This window comes from Epinephelus moara, chromosome 16, assembly GCF_006386435.1.
Source record: "Epinephelus moara isolate mb chromosome 16, YSFRI_EMoa_1.0, whole genome shotgun sequence".
Classification (NCBI taxonomy): Eukaryota; Metazoa; Chordata; class Actinopteri; order Perciformes; family Serranidae; genus Epinephelus; species Epinephelus moara.
This window is the reverse complement of record NC_065521.1, coordinates 2,619,157-2,639,558: the sequence shown is the minus strand read 5'-3', so window position 1 is coordinate 2,639,558 and position 20,402 is coordinate 2,619,157. Positions and strand designations below refer to the sequence as shown.

Sequence of the window (20,402 nt, the reverse complement as noted above, 5' to 3'; positions counted from 1 at the left end):
AGAAGGATTTTACTGCTGTAGTTGGAAGTAGAGCTCATTTTACAATTGACTGATTATTTTCATTATGGATTAATCTACTTATTATTTTCTCCATTAATCAATTGTTTGTTTTGTTTAAACAGTAAAAACAGTGAGAAATGTTTGTCACAATGAGCCCAAAGTAACACTTCCCCAATGTTTGTTTAAGCTCAACATTATTACTAATACATTACAACTATTACCATTATTACATTTACGTTACAATCATTAACATTATTTATTATATGTTACAATTTTGACCATTAATACTAATATATTACAATTATTACCATTATTGTTTCTACATTACAATTATTATCACTATTATAAATATGTTATTATATATTATATTATTAACAATATTACTTATAAGTGACAATTATTAACAATTTTTATTTATGGGTTACAATTTTTACTACTATTATTTAAACATTACAATTATTACTATTATTACTCATACATTACAATCCTTAACATAATTACTAATGCGTTACAAATTTTACTATTATTACTGTCATTGCAATTATTACTATTATTACAATACGTTACAATTATAACCATTATTATTAACACGCTACAACTTTTTACCATTATCAATAATGTGTTACAATTATTAACACTATTATTAATACTTTACAATTTTTACCACTACTAGTAATTCTTTGTAATAATTACTGTTATTACTAATATGTTACAATTATTAAAATTATTACTAATACTTTACAATTGTTACCATTATTGTTAATACATTTTTACAATGATTATTAATACATTACAATTACTAACAATATTCAGAGGAAAAGTTTGTGAAGTTTGAACCATGAAATGTTTTTACAAGGAAAAAACATTTCATGGTTGCTTCTCTGTCAATCGACCATCTGGAGTATGTTTTCAACACCACGCCCTCTTTTGAGAGCAAACAATGCAGCATTAAACAAGGAAGTTGAAACATGTCTCCAAATTTTAAACCAACCGCTTTAAATTAACAACGCTATACTGAAGAGTTATTGTATGGTTGGTTGCATCAATAATAAATCCAAAAACGCTGACGTCTAATTTGTTCCCCTTCCATGTCTTAAAAAAACATCCAGATAGAAGGGCTTTGACTCCAGGCTATAGACCAGACCAGCTCCCTTCACCGCCGACGCCATGCCCCCCTTTTGGGGCTGTTGTAGAGAAATGGTAAAAAGCCAAAAAGCTGTTGTGTAGTGAGTTAACCATGCTGTTCCCACTGAGATCTGAAGCTCATAAGATTTGTGAATGTTCACTGTCAGTGTGGTCGATCTTTAAATGATGCTGGTGATGGCCACTACTGATGTACGGTACAGTCATATAGTTCATATAGTCAGCCTAATGATTCCTGGTGACCACATCAAATATGTATAAATGTCCAGATGAGCAATATTCAGCCCCTGTGATGGGTTGAGGCAAGGCTGGGTATCAACACCTTTAAGGTATCGACTGAAACAACCCAGAACCAAGTAGTACCAAGCGTCTCCAGTCAAATGATACCTTCATGTGATTCTCTGACTGAATGAATTTGCAGCCAATCACCACCAGCATTCTGTATTTGACAGAGCTGGCAGTTCAGTGTACCAAAAAGCCACCAAAATGTTAGTATGTATGGCTATACTACACATTCTGGGTATTGAATTACAGTAAGTACTCTCTAGCTATCAGTGTAACCCCTAGGTATGGGTCAATATAAATATAAAATTTTAGATTAAATTCGTTTGTATATTTTGAGGTTGTTGCAGTATGCAGCCTGTTTTTATAGCATCTCTTTAATTGTTGGTTGCCTTGCAGTCTCCTTGGTACTGCTAAACATGATATTTACCATTATCCAGAGGAACTTTTTGTTTTTTATTATGATCTGCGATAAAATGGTAAATCATCTAGGGCTGCCCCCGACTAAGAATTTTCCAAGTTAACCAGTAGTCATCATTTAGGTCCATTAGTGGACTAGTCTCCTGCATGTTTCTGATATGAATGTAATGATTAAATGATATATTTTGGTGGTTGGAGTTGAAGGTGTGAGAAAGAATAGTATCAGTAACATTGTTAACACTGTGCTACATTACAGAGAAATACAAACCGTACTATCCATCCATCCATTTTCATCTGCTTATGCAGGACCGGGTTGAGGGGGCAAGCAGGTTGAGCAAAGCACCCCAGATGTACCTCTCCCCAGTGACACTTTCCAGCTCCCCCTGGAGGTTCCGGTTCCTACCAGTGGGATGTACCTGGAACATCTCTAACAGGAGGCGCCCAGGAGGATCCTGATCAGATGTTGAACCACCCTATCTCTAAGGCTGAGCCCAGACACCATTCTGAGGAGACAAATTTCGTCCGCTTGCATCCACAATCTCATTCTTTCGGTCACTACCCAGAGCTCATGACCATAGGTGAGGGTTGGGATATAGATGGACCAGTAACTTGAAAGCATCACCTTCTGGCTCAGCTCCATTTTCAACATGACTGACCTACGCAGCGCCCACATCACTGCAGAGGTCGCACCATATCGCTAATCCATCTCACGCCCCATTCAACCCTCACTCGTGAACAAGACCCCGAGGTACTTGAACTCCCTCACTTGGGACAGTAACTCTCTCCGAACCTGGAGGGGGCAATGCACCGGTTTCTGGCAGAGGACAACGGCCTCACATTGGAGGTGCTGACTCTCATCCTGCCCGCCCCAGGTAATGCTCGGGGTTACAGTGTGATGAAGCCAACAGAGCCACAACCAATTCTGAAGTCCCCAAACCGGACCCCTTCCTCCCCCCTGCTGCACCTCGAGATCCTGTCCATGAATATGATAAACAAGATCGGCGACAAGGGACAACCCTGGAGGAGGCCAAGTATGTGGAGTATGTGGACGCACTTTGGTCACGCGGGGACCAAAACCGTACTAATGAACCTTCATTAATATAGGCCTATATTTTATCTCCAAGTGCACGTCACACTTGGAGATAAATGACGCTGTGGGCTAATGGGCATGTAGCTACTTCCATGTTTCAGATGATACGTCATGTTTGTAGTCGACCAATGAAGATGAGTTTACATATCACCTTGGGTTCGTCCTTCACCTTCTCAAAATGATCCCACACTTTGGATTTCCTGCCCAACATGTTATTAACTAGCCTGTGGAATAACCGCAGGTACCAGCCCTGGAGATTAACCTGACTCCTGTCTGACTGCTGAGCGTGCACACTTCCTGTGTCTGTCCTTTCAAAGTAAAGTCACACATAGTCCAGTCATATAGGTTTGGATTTATTTTGACAAGGTGCAGCTCCTGATAGAGTTTCACGTTTGTTTTTTTGTTTTTGTTTTTCCATGACTAAGTGACCAATGAAGTCTTGCCCATCTTTCTGGTCAACTATTGTCTGGTTGACTATTAGGGGGTAGCCCTAATTTTGTCTCATCCCTAGTTGGGTCAGTGATCCATTTGGATGGGGGACAACTGATGGGACATGATGGCAAATTAGAGCTGCAATTATTATTCAATTAATTGATTTTTGTCAAGTATTAAATTAAAGGCCATCTAATTTGATGATTGATTAATCGGTTTGAATAATAAAGTAAAGTAAGTAAGTAGTAAGTGATTTTTCTTTTAATTAAAAACAACACAAGTCTAAAGTCAATGATTCCAGCTTCTTAATGTGAATATTTACAGTTTTATTTCCTCCTTTGTGACAGTAAATAAAATATCTTTGGGTTGTGAACGTAACAAGACATTTGAGGATGTCATCTGATATATTTTTACATATATCTGATGTTTTATAGTCCGAACAACAAATCGAGTAATGGAGAAGGTAACTGATGATGAAAACAATCGTTAGTGGCAGCCCTAATGGTGTCTAACCTTCAGGTACTGTGACCACTCAGACTCATAAATGCATACAGACATGTCAAAATTACAACCCACTCACATGTTGGGGAACTTCTGTTTTCTACACCCTGAAAAGGGCGTGGTTTTGACATTTCAAGTTCCTGTATGTGCCAGTCTGATGCATTAATGTCAATGACTTGTATAAACTGCTGTATAATTTATAACAAAACATCAGATTTTGAAAACTCTTACTTTGTAAAGTAACTACAGCCATCTGATAAATGTACTGGAAGTACGAGTACCTCAGGCTTACAGTACCTGAGTAAATGTACCTCTGTCAGGCAGATAAAGACCACAGTGGATCAGAGTGACTCAGTGTGTGTTCTGCTGCTCACGTTCCTCTCAGACAGATTATCTCAGGTATTAGATCCTGACAGGAGCAACACAGGATTCACCTGCTGAGTATGAAACAGCTGCCAAATACAAACACTGTCTGAAGACACATACTCAACGTACTTCTTGTAGTATTTTTTCCAGAGAGATAAATATGTGTTTTTTGTTTTTTTTTCATAAAATCTGAGGCACTGAGGATTAATATGTGTGACAGACCTTAGTTTGGCGAAAATCCTAAAAGTCCCTTAAATCACTCATTCGTGCCTGTTAAATATGAAGAGGTTCTTTGTTTTAATGATAATACTTTTATACTTATACTTCAGTAACTATTTTTACAGTGTGGTTTTAGTACTATTACTTGAGTAAAAGATCAAAGTACTTGTTGCACCTCTGGTGAATGCAGAAATCAGAATCCTGTTGGAAGTTTGCTTTTGTTGTAGTTGACCAACACGTTTCACTGAATCGCGCCTTCACAGGTATTTGTACTGTGAAAAATCTGCATCTTAATTGGAGCTTTGATTTTTGGGCCTGATCCAACTCATGCAGCTGAGCTGCAGATTCCCTCAGGCTTAAATTGGAGTGAGTTTGAGCCAATTTCCCTGTGATTTTTTTTTTTTTTTTTAACGTGCAGACCTTACAGTCTGTGTCATGTCTGGAAAAATGTATGGACTGTCTTGACATCAACTAATTAGATTTAAACTGACAAAACTTTAGAATTAGGGGGTCACAGTGAACACAAAACTCTGAGGTGCCGTGCCACACAGGGGTTGCATGAAACCAGAAGTTCTGGTGTGTAAATGGCAGAATTGTAACTTGGTTGGAGGCGGTTGCTTCTCCTTCCCTAGCAGTAGGACAGATGTGTTTAACATGCAACAGAGTGGTTATCATCATCCACAAGCCACATCACTGTGGATCGCCACACACAGAGACAGAGATGCACCGAGGGGCACAGGCCAGAAACCTGTATAGGTGAGACGCAGAGCCCACGACATTTCAGCCTGTAGATTGTAATAAATATTTTAATTTGGGATGTCAACGGTTAACTGAGCATATTTTTGATTGGTTACGCATGTAGGTTGAAAGGTTAATTTTGCTACTCTTCAGTTTACTGCAATGCGCACCACACAGGTCTGGTGGGAGACAGACAGCCGTTAGCTGTGTTAATATGCTGACACATAGTGCTCACTGCCAATCTGTTGGTCTCCACTGATTAGCTAACACTGGCCTCAGCCACTCTGCACTGCACACCAACTGGGTTGGATGGAAGCTAGCTAGGGGCACCAGTCATTTGGTGACTGCCGTAAGTAATGCCACTCCGACCCAGGAGCGTTGCTGTTGATATATGGCAGCCACCTTCCTTTCTCCCCCCAGGTCGCCCTGGTGAGTGATAGGCTCAATTTTGAGCTTCAAACCCCTTTAGCATTCTCTCTCATTCACTGTTAGTTCTATTAGCCTGTTAGCGGTGTCAGCATAGTTGATGTTGCTAACATAGTTAGCAATGCTAAAGGGGTTTTCAGGGCAAAATGAAGCCGCTTACTCACTGTGGCGCCCTGTGGGGAGACCGGAGGGCAGTGGAGAAACTTGTTCTTTTTACCATCAGTTCCTAAAAAAACCTATAAAATCATTAAAGTCTTTGTCCACTTTGTGCAGCACTTTGCAAAGATCGCTTTGACTAGCTGTCAAACACGACAGGAAACAGTAATGTCACTGCTAAAATAAGACAACAAATTACTCTCTGTTGCAGAGACACATATAAATAAACCTAACTCAGTGAAAATGGAGTCAAATGTTTTCTAAAAATCTTATTTTTGTGGTTGAGCCCTCAGCTGTTTGAAATGATTTGGATTCTTCATTGTTGGTCCACTGTTGCTCAGGAATGAGCAGCACCTCTAGCTACCTTCCACCCAGTCTGGGTGGTGCACAGTGCGGAGTGCAGGGCAAGGCTAACTTTGGCTAACCAGTGTAGCTTGGAGGTTGGGCTGTGGGCACTATGTTTCTACATGTTAACATGGCTAGCCGTCTGTGTGTCAGGAAAGCCGACAGAAAATAAAATAAAAGGTGAAACATTAAACCCTCACCTCCTCTACATGGATAGACCCTTGAAATGTGGCACTAAAGCTCACTGAGTCAATGGAGGGCGCACTAAAAGGAAAGGCCACTTGTATTTCACGGAATTTCGCGCTTTTTTTACCCCTAAAAATGAACCGATTACTTACCGGTTAACAGGCGTTGGGCTATTAAAGTGAATATAAACGAAACCGACATCCCTAATTTTAATGTTGAAGAAAACATATATTTTTCACTTTGGAAAATCTGTTTTTTTAGTCAGGCATGGGCCTAAAACTGCTGCCGTGGTTCGGGCTCAGGTCCGGCTTGGACCTGAGCCTTTCTGTGGATCTCATGGGACAGTTCAATACAGATCAACTTGTTTAAGACAACTATTAAAAGTGAAGCAGGAACAGAGTTGAAAAAAGTCCACTGGGATCATATTTTTGAGGCACAATTGATTCAATCATCCAAAAAATGTTTCAGTAATCTGATCTTATTGGAGAATATTCATGATGGAGCATTTATTTAAAAGAGAACTGATGTTCTGTGAATTCAATGGAAAAAATTGAATGTTTGTCTTTCTCTATTTTACTGCTGTCCTACCGGATTCGACGTCCAGCGAGTACTTGTCGATGGCCAGGTTCATGGTTTGGTAGGCAGTGTTGGCGAAGTCCTCCAGGATGAGGTAGACGACGTTGGTTACCCCTTTGGGAACTGGCTTACCGAACCTCATCCTGCTGTTCACCACGATGCTGCCATTCCTGAAGTTAAGGATCTCCAGGTTCTGGAAGTTGTTCAGGTTGGACTGAAGGTACGGGACCAGCTGTGACGCGAAGACAAAGAAGTGTGAAGAACGTAACACGTGAATGTAAAATTTTAAATTCACTGGATTCTTTAAGTTCTCACCAGTTGGAGGAACCGTTGCTCCAGAGCCTTGTACTCAGGGGAGCTCTTGTTGAAGAGGTCCATGGAAAACGCCATGTTGGTCACCCTTAGGCTGAAGAACACCGTCAGGGCCCTGCCGGGTCGGGTCGGTAATGCGATGGCATCCAGGTCTGACCCCTGAGCCCCGCTCGAGAAGCCACTGCTGTCAGCCTCAGTTGCCACACCGCCATACTGGAACAAATCAAAGCTGACATTGATGCTTGGCACGTCGGAAAAAATGTGCTCGAAAGGTTGGATCTCAGTAATGGGGGTGTTGTTGTTAACTTCCTGAAGCAAGGACGTTGTTTGGACCGTATCGCTATCTAATTTACTCTCTGAAGTATCCGTCAAGGTGGTAAATGAATTTTCATCTTGTGCTGAAGCACCTGGCGGCACTTCTACAGCATCCATTGGAGCATCTTCTGTTTTGTTCACAACCACCACTGATGGCGTTAAATGAGGAACATCTTCAGTTGGACTGCTCACTGGAACTTCTTCAACGTCTTCATGGTTTGGATGCTCATGGTGAACCGGTTCCTCATCTTCTGGCGCTGAATCCGACACTCGAGTAAATGGTGAGTCCTTTTCAGGCGAGAGCGCGATGCTGCTGCTGTGGTCTGAACTTACAGAGGAAGTGAGGACAGGAGCAGCTGTCGTGGTGACAACCATGACTTCATCCGCAGTCAGATCCTCATCTTGGATGCCAACTGCCGGCACCGTCGTTATCTCAGGATCAGCGCCACCAATGTGTTGCACCTCCAAAATCTCAACTTCACCATGGTCTTCGGTTTCTGGCAGCAGCAGTTTGGGTTTTTCTGTAAGTATCTCGAGTTCTGGCGGCTCTTCAGTGACTGAATCAAAACTGGTTTCTTTGACTGTGACTGCCTGGACTTCGACAATCGTAGGGGACCCTTCGGTTGAGGAAACGCCAGGATCAGGTACTTCAGGTGCAACAATGACTTCAACCTCCTTTTTCTCAGGTACATCTTCTGATTTAAACCCATCTGTAGCCACTGGAAGCTCTGTTGCTGTTTCAGTAGTTACTTGTACATCTTTAGTGATTTCTGGAAGCTTAACTGCCGAATCAGTTGGCCCTGCAAAAACAGGGGCCTCACGAGTCCAGGCTTCAGGTTCAGGAGAATCTGTGACTGGTGCTGCACGGGTGTGAGGTCCAGTAGAGGAGTAGTCATCATAGATGAGAGATGTCTCCACTGTTTTTACTGAAAGTTCTATGTTCAAGGTTCCTTTTGGCGAGAATACAGGTGCTGTGGTGGTGGTTGAGTACCGAGGGTCAGTGCTGATGTGTGGTGTAATCAAAACCTGGTCCAAGAAAGGTTCCTCAATGCCTCTATCCAGCACTGATTCCTCAAAAGCAGGAACTGTTGTTGCCTGCAAAGGGGGAGCACTTGTGAACTCAACTTCCATGGCAATTACATCCGCTTTCTCAGTGGCTACTGACTCAACACCAACGTCCTCATCTTCATCCTCGGTTTCCTCAAGATCAGGCGGCGGTAGCACCTCCAGGCTGCCGTCACCCTCCTCATAGAAGCCAGCGCCATCAGAGGTTGCTGCTGGCTGCCAGGACCAGAGATCAGCTCCCTGGCCGTCTCCAGAGAAACCAGAGCCAGATCCTTCATCCAGCGTGACCTCAGAGCCTGTCTGAGGTTTCACCGGTGTCGAAAGGGGGGCGGCTGCAGAGGAGCCGCCAGGACCGGCTGCATGGTCCCCTCGGGGGGCGTCGTCTCCGGCAGCAGGAGCGTTACTCAGGAGGAATTCTTCATCTTCAATGTTTCCGTTATCTGTAAACCAGAGAAGCACAAGGAAGGTTATACAGCAGGTGACAGGAAACGCTAACAGAAAAAATTATAAACATCCAGATTTTTTTACTGTCTCAAAAACCCGACAGGATGGGATTTTAACTGCCAGTGTGGAAGTTCTTTTTTGGTTAAATTATTTGCTCACTCTCACTCTGCAGCTCAGGGAATTCTGCGGCCGGAGGCCTCGTGCTCTCGTCAAACATGAAGACGTCATTCTCGCTCACTACGTCGCCCTGAGGACCTTTCCACTGGTCAAAGGGGTCAAACAGGAAGTCCTCTTTGTTGAGGAAAACGTTGCTGGTGTCCGCCTCATGAAGCGGAGCGTCGGGAGGCTTCTCTGCAGCGAGGACGTTATCCTGAAAAAAGAAAGTGTACTAATGTTGATACGAATGGGTGTTCATGTCTGTGATCAGTTTCTTCTTCTGGTTCAGTTGAACTCACCATGTTGTTGAAGGCGTCGGCCGTTCGGCTCGTAGGTTTCACATCAGGTAACAAGTTCTCCGCTGCGGAACAAAGTCAGTGTTAACATCCTTTAATGCTCTTGGATCAAATGTGCCAGGAAGGGAATGTACACCATAAAAAGATTTTACTGAATCCTGAACGTCTTCTTTGATTGGGAGATTTAAATCTCAAGTGAGGGTCAAACTGGAACTTTAACATCATCGTTTTTAAGTTAAAACATTCTATTGAAAATCAACTTGAAAATATTATTTATTAAGACTTAACAGCAAGAACACAAAGAATATTTCATCCACTTAACAATAAAAATACAACCATGTTTAGAGATGTGCACTAAAATAAAGACAAATAAAGTTAAATACCCAAATTCTTTAACTGTTAAAATAATATACAAGTTCAGAATTTTCAAATAATTAACTATCTGGTATGAAATATTAAAAAATGGGAATTTTCTTGATTTTTAAAAAAAAAAAGTATTATTAATCTATGATTGAAATTTCATTCTGCATATGTGTTGTACTGTAGACGAATGTTTTTATTTGCATGTTTGGCTGAGCTGCTGTGAACTGATGAAAAACTGTTATTTTCACTTAACTGTATTTAGCACCAACAAATCCAATTAAAACACAATACTAGAATTAGAATTGGATAGAAAATGCCATCAGTTCAAAGTTTTATCCAATCAAATTTTGTCATAATTAGCAAATTAATTCTTGAGTTACGGCCAAAAACATGTTTTGTGAGTTCACAGTGACCTTTGACCACCGAATACTAATCAGTTCATTGTTGAGTCCAGGTGGACGCTTGTGCCAAATTTGAAGAGGCATTTTTGAGATATTCACGAGAATGGGACAGACAGTCCGAAAACATAATGCATCCCCCCACGACTGTCGTCAGCGCAGAGGCATAAAATGTTTCTATTATATCTAGAATTAGCAACAAATCCGAAAAAAGTTAGTATGAAATTTGTGGGAATTTACAAACCTGTTAAACCTTTTTTTAACGGAGCAGAAATAAATTTATAAACATAAGAAATACCCCCAACAAGTCAGTGGGAGGAAACATCAAACAGTTTTTGAATCCATCAATGTTAAAATCAAACTACCATTCTCCAGCTGCGGGTCGTCCGGCTGCGTCTCCAGGCTGCTGTTGGACATGAAGTTGTCCTTGTGCAGCGCCTCGGTGATGTAGTTGCGGAAGTCAGTGATGGTGTAGACGACGGTGGGCTGCTCGGCAGCTCCGGGATAGTTCTTCTCCACCAGGTTGTTCTGCAGGGAGATGAAGTCCAGCGTGTCATTGGCGATGCCGCTGGCACTGTCCACTTCCAAGGTGATGGCGTAGTGCACCAGGACCACCAAACCTCTGAGAGGGAATATCATCAAAACAAAATCTCTTCATCTTTGAGGATTTTATCGACTTTCTCCTTCAGCTCGACACTTTCTACTACTGCAGAGTTCAGGTGAGTTTTAGAGTGTCTCTGGAGGGGAGGGGGGCACTTTCCTGGACAGAGGGGAGGAGGGGAGGTCGTAAACCTTTAAGAGTAATCCGGCAGCTGCAGGTGGCCGGCGAGCAGTGAGCGACTTATCCCACTTAAGAGCCGATTGACTATTGTTAAGGACATTAACTGGAAATTAGAGCAGAGTAACAGCAGAGCTCTTATTTACTGCGACAGGCAGCTGAGAGGGGGGCTTAAAGGGGGGGGGGGGCTGCAAGGACAAGACGACAAGGTGAGAAGAGGTAAACCACTCGTCTACACTTAAGATTCAGACTCTCAAATCAACACTTAGAACAACAAGATGAATCAGTTCTGTGGAAGTCTTTGTAGTCACAGTGAGACAAATGATGTGGGGAGACAACGTTGTGCTCGTATATGGAGCAACTTTTATTCTATGATTTCTAAAGGTTTGGTTCTCAAAGTCTGCCCTCTGAGTCCTGCTTCAACTTGACAGATAATCACACATTAATAAACTGGAACTTTGTGCACCATTAAAAATATGCTGAATTAGTGGTTACACATGACCCCTAGATCTTTGAACTCCTTCGCTTGGGGCAGTAACTCTCTTCCGACCCAGAGAGGATTTTTTGAAAAATCCAAACTTCAGCAACAGATTCACACCGCGATAGCGGCATTGAGATCCTCCAGGGACGTATGATGCCGAGGACGTACTGGATTCAGCTTTTTTCATGATTTTATGCGTGAATGCACAAGTCAACACAAAGTGTTCTAGAATTCAAATTTGCTTAAGTAACATTGCACAAAAACTCGCATTGTGTTTGGTGAGCTCCTCCGGAGATGTGTGACACCAAGGACGTACCGGCAGAAGTTCATTCATCGATTCAGTGATTTCACGGGCGTATGACGCAAATCAACACAAAATATTCCAGTGTTCAAACATGCACGAGTAACATTGCGCAAAAATTCGCACCGTGCTTGGTGTGAACGCATTACACTAAAGAAAACAGTCAGCTTAAGTCGAGGCTATCAATAGTACATTTCATGTTAAAAACTGAATGAAATTAAAATTTTCTGCCTCTGCCCGACCAGCTGAACTCACAGGTCCGTGGATTTATCAGACTGTTTCAGAGCGTTCTGGACGACCATGAAGATCCTGGCGTGATCGTTTGTGAAAAAATAAAAGTCTGAAAAGAACCAAAATGGTGTCAAACATCCAGCTGATGAGGTCCAAATGAGAAAAACTTACCGTTCCAGGTCCTTCTGTGGCCTGAGGACAGAAATAGCACATCACATAAACATGTTAAAAACGTATAAACATCTCAACAGTCTGTTTGTAACTTTACATTAAAGATGTCTCAGTTTATGATCAATAAAAGGTTTGAGTTCTCAAAGCAGTGCTAATATTTGCTCAGACAGTTATCGGGATTGTACTTTACAGGAACTCTACCTGAATTCAACGATGTAGACGTTCTTGAAGCCTGGCAGCCTCTCAAAGGCGTCTTCGATCTGAGAGTTAAAGAGAGAAAAGAAGTTTGAGTCTTTCTTTGACGTTTTCAGATTCTTTATTTGTTCCCTCTGAAGCGACAAACTGAAACAGCGGACATCAAAAACTCGAGTCCTGTTAAAATTTGTGTGACTGAAGCAACATTGAATCAACTCCAGAAGCAATGATGTCCAAAAGTTTGTCGTATTGTCTAATGAGACGAGAACTGGATTTGTACTGAAAAACTTACTGTGGTACTCTTCATGTACTAATACTACAAACCTTTTTAACTTGTACCCTGTAAATATACATATACATATATACATATATATATATATATACATATATATATATATATATATATATATATATATATATATATATATATATATATATATGTACACACATCCTTTTTTCCAGTGTAAGAACAATCCAAAGAAAAAATGAGTCATTCCTTGTTTTTGGACACAAACTTGGCCTTTAAGGGTGATTTTGATTCTGAAATGTAAATAACATAAATAATATATATAAATAAAACTGTTTTTGTCTTTGTTTAAACAATGATGTTTCAAGGAAAGCAGAAAAACATCAGTGTAACAGCCGATTCATGACTGTTTTTAACCACAGAGTCTGTCCAGTAAAGTCTCAGCTGTAGAAATCTTGTATTTGGACTGAACACCCAGATTCTCCTGACTCCTGCTCCTGCTGATTCTATCAGCTCTGTTATCCACTTCATATTCCCTCATTAACGACCTCCACCCCGACATTCAAACCATAAACCAGCTCCCCGACGTCACTGACGGTGGAGCAGAGCCTGAAAAAGTCCCGGCGGTGAGGGGAATACACCGGCGACGATCTCTACTTTCCTGGCACGGCGTTGTTTTTCCAAAGTGAGTCACTGCTTGTATTGTGTATGAAGGTTTCCAGCTCTGGTTCTGCCTCAGCAGGAGGGTCATATAGATCGATCCGCTGGCAGGGCCCAGGAAACTCAAGCTCTAAAGCGTGAAAAACACTATGAGGCCTTTAAACCAGAGCCAAAGTCCTGAGTCGGCAGTTTTCAGGAAACCGCAGGCGAGTAATGAGCGTGCATCCTGGACGTCAGAGAGAGGAGTGAAGAGAAGGAACCACTGAAACCACTAAACCTGGCTGATGGATGAACTGAGGCTGCAACTAACAACTGTGTTTGTTACCTAATCATCTGTGGATTCTTAATAAGTATTAGTAGTATTAGTACGTGAAGATTTGAGGGATGAAGTACAAGTTTAAAAGGTTTGTAGTATTATTACAGCTGAGACTTTACTGGACAGACTCTGTGGTTAAAAACAGTCATGAATCAGCTGTTACACTTTTCTGCTTCTCTTGAATCATCACTGTTTACACAAAGACAAAAACAGTTTTATTTATATATATTATTTATGTTATTTACATTTCAGAATCAAAATCACCCTTAAAGGCCAAGTTTGTGTCCAAAAACAAGCAATGACCCAATTTTTTCTTTGGATTGTTCTTACACTGGAAAAAAGGGTACATATAGGGTACAAGTTTAAAAGGTTTGTAGTATTAGTACATGGAGATATGAGGGACGTAGTACAAGTTTAAAAGGTTTGTAGTATTAGTACATGAAGATATGAGGGACGTAGTACAAGTTATAAAGGTTTGAAGTATTAGTACATGAATATATGAGGGACGTAGTACAAGTTTAAAAGGTTTGAAGTATTAATAAGTGAAGATTTGAGGGACATAGTACAAGTTAAAAAAGTTTGAAGTATTAGTACATGAATATATGAGGGATGTAGTACAAGTTTAAAAGGTTTGAAGTATTAGTACATGAAGATATGAGGGATGTAGTACAAGTTTAAAAGGTTTGTAGTATTAGTACATGAAGATATGAGGGACGTAGTACAAGTTATAAAGGTTTGAAGTATTAGTACATGAAGATATGAGGGACGTAGTACAAGTTTAAAAGGCTTGAAGTATTAGTACATGAAGATATGAGGGACGTAGTATAAGTTTAAAAGGTCTGTAGTATTAGTAAGTGAAGATTTGAGGGACGTAGTACAAGTTTAAAAGGTTTGTAGTATTAGTACTTGAAAGTCTGAGGGATGTGTAATGACCTCTATTCAAGCAGTGAAATACTTCTGTAAAATAATTTTTTATTTCGGTTTAGTTAACAACTTTATTTTTCACTTGTTTTTTTTTTAGGTGACCATGATCACCCTAACTTGAATGTAGAAAAACTTCAGAGTAAACCTCGTAAAAACCAGCGTACCCTGCGTGTGAAGTGTCGGGCCAGCTGCTGGTAGTGGAAGCTGCTCGGGTCTCTCAGGGCGTCGTTGTAGGTTTCTCCTCTCAGCTTCAGGCTCAGCTCCACAACCTGGTCCTTCAGGGGCCTCTGGGGCCACAGCAGGGTGTCATCTATCTCATTACCGATCTGAATGTGAAGGAACATACAAGTTTGGTGTTGGTATCATATCAGGATCAGGGCTGAACTGTTGGAGGATGACCTGGGCCCAGTTGTTGATCAGCTTAACCCTTAATACACATAAACTTATTCATCCCTACAACAGGAAATACTTTTTCCCTAACCTGATATGAAGTGTGCGCTGCACATGTGAGCATTTTTGATGATGGCCTCCGTCCAGTCCTTTGGTCTTATCACATTTAACCACAGCTGTCTTTGTTTTTGTTGACGGGCAGTGGCGGCTGGTTTTGAGCCATGACTCCTTCTATTCTGGCTCCCAATAACACAACAAGACAAACACATTTTAACACTCCTATGTAGCCTACAGCCCTGTGGGGGAGAGGCAGCTGCACCTCCAGCAGACTTTGTTACATTGGCAAGTATCGTATTGTTGTCCAAATCGTATCGTAATGAAACTAGTGATTTACACCCCTGCTATTGTACAGATTTGATCCAGTCCGCCAAAATCCTTTCAGAATACTTCTGAACAACTGGGCCCAGGCATTCTACAACAAATCAATATTTGCTTACCGAGTTCTCGTCCTCCAACCCAAAGGCGTTGTTTCCAAATAAGTTGTCCTCTAAGTCATAAGGCCTTTCTGTTAGGTCTGGGAAGTTGCCGTTGTTATACTCCACTATGTACTTTGTTGTGACCTCCAAAGAGGGACCAGGGGTGGCCTCCTCAGTGCCATCCACTGCAGTGCCTTGCGTTGTCCCTGCAGTGACCTCCGCAACAGATTCTGGGGTGATTTTGGCAAGGGGCTCTGATGTGACCTCCGCTGGGGCCTCTGTCGTGATTTGATTTGCATCCTCTGCTGATACATCAGGGGAGATACCCTCAACTTCCCCTGGGACAACCTGAACGCTGTCCTCACTTAGGTCTTCTTCAGGTGTGCCCTCTGGGACAGGCTCATCAGGAAACTCTAGGTTGACCTCGTCTGCTTCGGTGATATCTCCCCCTGTGGCAGTCCCTGGATGGGAAACCTCTGGCGATGTTTCACTCGCAGCCTCTGGGACAGTTTCTCTCTCAGGGAAAGATTCCGATTCTGGAACTTTCCTTTCAGGCTCAACCACCTGTGTAGTACCCTTACTACTGGTGTCTGGTGCTTCTCTTACTTGGGGGTCTTCTGGAAGTTCCACTGTTACCTCTGGTTCAGGCATTTCCTCCACCTCTGTTGCGGGTGATAAAATTTCGGTATCTTCGGGAACAACAAAAATAACCGGAGTAATCTCCTCATCAATGTCTCGGGTTTCCTCAAGAGTCTCTGGGACAACTTCCTCAGCAACTTCTGGTTCAGATTCTTCTGTTTCTGATTCGGCAATACTGACTTCGTCCTCTGATATCTCCTCCAAGACCTCAGAAGTTGCTTCTTCTCTGTCCGATGGTTCCCCTCCTGCTGCTTCTTGTTCTTTATCTACAGATGTTATATCAAGATCCGATTTATCCGTTACCACTTCAGGCTCTGCGTCTTGTGCAATTCTGTCCGTAGGTTCATTCCTTTCATCAACCTCTTCTATGTGTTCTGCTTCTTGTGCTGGTTCTCTGGTGGGTTCTGTCTCTTCTAAAATTTCTTCAACAAGTTCTGCTTCTTGTGTTGGTTCTTCTGTGAGTTCTGTTTCTGCTGCAGTTTCTTTAACAGGTTCCACGTCTTGTGTTGGTACTCTTGAGGGTTCTGTTGACTCCTCTGCAGTATCTTCTGCAGGCTCCACTTCCTGTGCTGGTACTCTTGTGGATTCTGTTGACTCCTCTGCAGTATCTTCTGCAGGCTCCACTTCCTGTGCTGGTACTCTTGAGGATTCTGTTGACTCCTCTGCAGTATCTTCTGCAGGTTCCACTTCCTGTGCTGGTACTCTTGAGGATTCTGTTGACTCCTCTGCAGTTTCTTCTACAGGTTCCACTCCCTGTGCTGTTTCTCCTGTGGGTTCTGTCTCTTCAGTAGTTTCAGCTGCAGGTTCTTCCTCTTTTGCAGCACCTCCTGTCGGCTCTGCTGTTTCTACAGTTTCTTGTTCAGGTTCTGCTTCTTGTGCTGTTACATCTGTTTCTTTTTTCTCTTCAGGTTCAAGAGATTCCTCAGGTGTTTCTGCACTTTCAACTGGTTCTCCTGTAGTCTGGGTTGTTCCTTCTTCTTTTGTAGTCTCATCTACTGTCTCTACTGGCCGTTCTTCAGTGATTTCTGTTTCTACTGTAGCCTCAGCTGGTTCTTCTTCTGCTGTGACGTGTACTGGAGCTTGTAATGTATCCTCCGCGGTAACTGTTGCCCCTTCTTTTTTCTCTGATAGTTTTTCCTCTGCTGCCTCGACCACTTCCTCTTCCCCCACCGTGACATCTTCTATTTCAACTGCTAGTTCTTCTTCTGCTGTTTCACCTGTCTCTGCTGTTATTACTTCCGTGGACTCCACTTCAACAGCAGCTTCAGTTGTCTGATCTTTAACAACAACCGAAGCTTCTTCGTGTTTGACTTCTACTTTCACCTCTTCTTCTGTTGCCTCTGCTACTGTTTTTTTCTCCTCAGGTGTGTCTTCCTCTGTGACCTCCGTCTCGGCCACTGTAGCATCTGGTGGCACCTCCTCAGGGACAAAGGAGGAATCTTCATCCTTGTCATCTTGTAAGATCACTACAACAGGCTCAGAAGTAACCTCGGCCGTTAGCTTTGGTGTGTCTTCTGGTGCGTCGCCCTCTCCAGCGTCTTTATTAACTTCTACTGCTATCTTGTCTGTTGTCAGAATCAAGGCCTGAGAAGGAACCTCCATTTCCATGTCCGAGACAGATTCTTGCTCTGGAGTCACATTTAGAAATACTTCATCTTCTTCTTCTGAATCTTGATCTGTTATCAGATATACAGTTGGAGTTGCCTCTGTGTTGACTTCAGTTTCATCTTGGCTGACTTTGACGTCTGAAGGATGTTCCTCGGGTTCTTCAAGAATTGCTGCTTCAACTACTTCAGGTGCATCTGGCACAATTTCATCAGTTGGCTCTGGTGAATCCGCAGTTTGAACCTCATCAGTCAACGCAACATCTGGGGTGATATCCAAAGAGTTGTCTGGAACTTCTCCACCTTCTGGGCCCACAACAACCTCAGAAGTTGTCTCTGGGGTAAGCTTGGTCACATCTTCTGATGGAGCCTCAGCAGCAGGTTGTAGGAATTCCTCCTGCCCTAACTCTTCCAGTGTGGCAGTTTCTGTAGCAGGTACTGTGGTGGGGCTTGTAAGAACTACAACAGTAGCTGCTGTGAGGACCTCTTCAGCCATGGCTTCTGAGGGTGGCTCTTCACCTTTTGGGGTAACTTCTTTAATCCCTTCAGATCCAGGCACATTCCCAAGATCAGAAATTACTGCATCTTCCACAGCAGCCTCCTCCTCTGTTGTATCTGGGACAGTTTGGTCTCGCCCCACATCCTCAACAAGCCCATCAAAGGGCTTATCAGAATCACTAACCTCTGTGGCAATATCCTCTGCAATGTCCTCAACACCTATTTCTTCAGTCTTCAGAGTGTCAGTAATGACCAAAGGGGGACTTTCTGAAGTGATGCCACCTCCAGTCTCCTGGACATCTTCCTCAGGCTCAGAGGTCAAATCCACAGGGATCCTGATCCAGGATGTTGCAGCCTCTTGAACAGACCCTTCGGTTGTAGAGAATGGAGGTGTCCAATCAGTGCCCTCAAAGTCCGGTGAAAGGTCATCTTGGTCGGTTGAGATTATCTCTGATGTGACATCTTCTATTTCAACTGCTAGTTCTTCTTCTGCTGTTTCACCTGTTTCTGCTGTTATCACTTCCGTGTTAACGTCTTCCCCTGCAAAATGAAAACACAGTTAAAATGACATGATCAGGACGATGGAAAGAAAATTCAAGGAGCTGCATGATGCAGAATCATACAGGGGAATGACATATACTGCCAAGACCACCAAACAGAGCTGTAAGACTCAGACCCTTTCAGAAATTTGTCAGTGGTTTTGGGGCATTGGTGATCCCTGCTAAAATTTCCTAAGTTTATTAATGAAATACAATCTGTGGTTGACTGTTTGTTCTTTATAGACCCTTTTACTGTTAGTAAACAGTGTGATGTTTGTTGGTGGGCGGGGCTTAGCTGGAGGCAAAACACTTCTCCACAGACATTAGCTAGCGCTAGTTAACAAGTTGTGTTGTCTTGTTTTAGACAATGGAGGAAGATGATGTGAGTGGTGCGTTCAGAAACACTCATTGTGAGTGTGGGAGCGCACTCTGACACAAACTGGAGCGTTGATAAATTGGGAGCGCTGTCTGAATGTAGCGTTGGGTTATCCAGAGCAGCGCACTCTCAGAGTGGCAGAGCGCACTCTGGACACTCTGTCTGTGGAGACGGAGCAGCAGAGCGCTGAGCGGAGTGAATGTGTGATTAACTTAACCGTTGACTCATTCATATATATATGAATATATATTTGAAATATAACGCTGCGTTTCTTCCACCAACAGGGCTCTCATTTTAGTGTAGAGCGTCAGACTGAATTTACCAACGCACCATGTCAGGTCACTCACTCTCCGGGACCGCCAGTGCTACTTGAATAAGTAAACACTGACCAACGGGACCAGACTGGCCGACCCGTATGCTCTCACTCAGTGGATGGATGATGTCACAGGAAGCCAATCTTACAAAGGAGGACCACACTTGTTTGTTTTGCTATGGAAGCTAACGTTAGCTAATGTGCTAAAAAGTTAGCGTTCCAGAGAAATCCAATATTCCTCTTAATCCCTCCCCAGTTTCTGATGAGGTGGACATGATAACCCTTAATACACATAACCTTATTCATCCCTACAACAGGAAATACTTTTTCCCTAACCTGATATGAAGTGTGCGCTGCACATGTGAGCATTTTTGATGATGGCCTCCGTCCAGTCCTTTGGTCTTATCACATTTAACCATAGTTGTCTTTGTTTTTGTTGACGGGCAGTGGCGGCTGGTTTTGAGCCATGACTCCTTCTATTCTGGCTCCAATAACACAACAAGACAAACACATTTTAACACTCCTATGGAGCCTACAGCCCTGTGGGGGAGAGGCAGCTGCACCTCCAGCTGATAACATGATGTCATCGTGACGTCGGCCCTAAAAGGGTTTATATCCATTTATGTGTGTGTGAACTCTACCTCTTCAGACATTTTAACTTCTCCATGAACCTTTGAAGTGGGTGAAGTCGTGCCACACTGCTTTCACTAAACTTTGAAAAACAAAGCTGCTTTAGCGACAACTGCTGCGAACCCAGCGTCTCAACCTGTAGCTGTGATCTCACTAACCCTGATACCTGTCCTGCAGTGACTCAGTCACGTCTACACCTCTGGTCCTCTGCTCATTGACCAGACTGCTGCCTGTAAATAGGCTTACAGATCTATTCTGAGAGCGGAGCGTGTGACGGGAATCAGCCTCCTGCACCCACTCCTCCTTCACATGGGCTGAGGTGGGTGTTAGCTGTCAACAGACTCTTAAACCTGTACGGACATTTAGGTTCGTACGAGCGTTGTTTTTCACTCCCACCAGGGGGT

The 20,402-nt window shown here is 42.7% G+C and overlaps 1 protein-coding gene across 1 annotated transcript in view; it reads right to left on the bottom strand.

The window, feature by feature from the left end:
* The window catches only part of LOC126403550 (interphotoreceptor matrix proteoglycan 2-like), a 37,929-nt gene that overhangs the window by 8,027 nt on the left and 9,500 nt on the right, over nt 1–20,402 (bottom strand). Inside the window, exons 7-15 of the mRNA XM_050066283.1 lie at nt 15,421–18,680; nt 14,698–14,859; nt 12,393–12,451; nt 12,192–12,212; nt 10,595–10,851; nt 9,472–9,533; nt 9,176–9,386; nt 7,196–9,012; nt 6,893–7,112 (exon numbers count right to left, since the gene is read on the bottom strand). Of these exons, the coding sequence (XP_049922240.1) occupies nt 6,893–7,112; nt 7,196–9,012; nt 9,176–9,386; nt 9,472–9,533; nt 10,595–10,851; nt 12,192–12,212; nt 12,393–12,451; nt 14,698–14,859; nt 15,421–18,680 (6,069 nt within the window). The remainder of the gene's footprint in view (nt 1–6,892; nt 7,113–7,195; nt 9,013–9,175; nt 9,387–9,471; nt 9,534–10,594; nt 10,852–12,191; nt 12,213–12,392; nt 12,452–14,697; nt 14,860–15,420; nt 18,681–20,402) is intronic.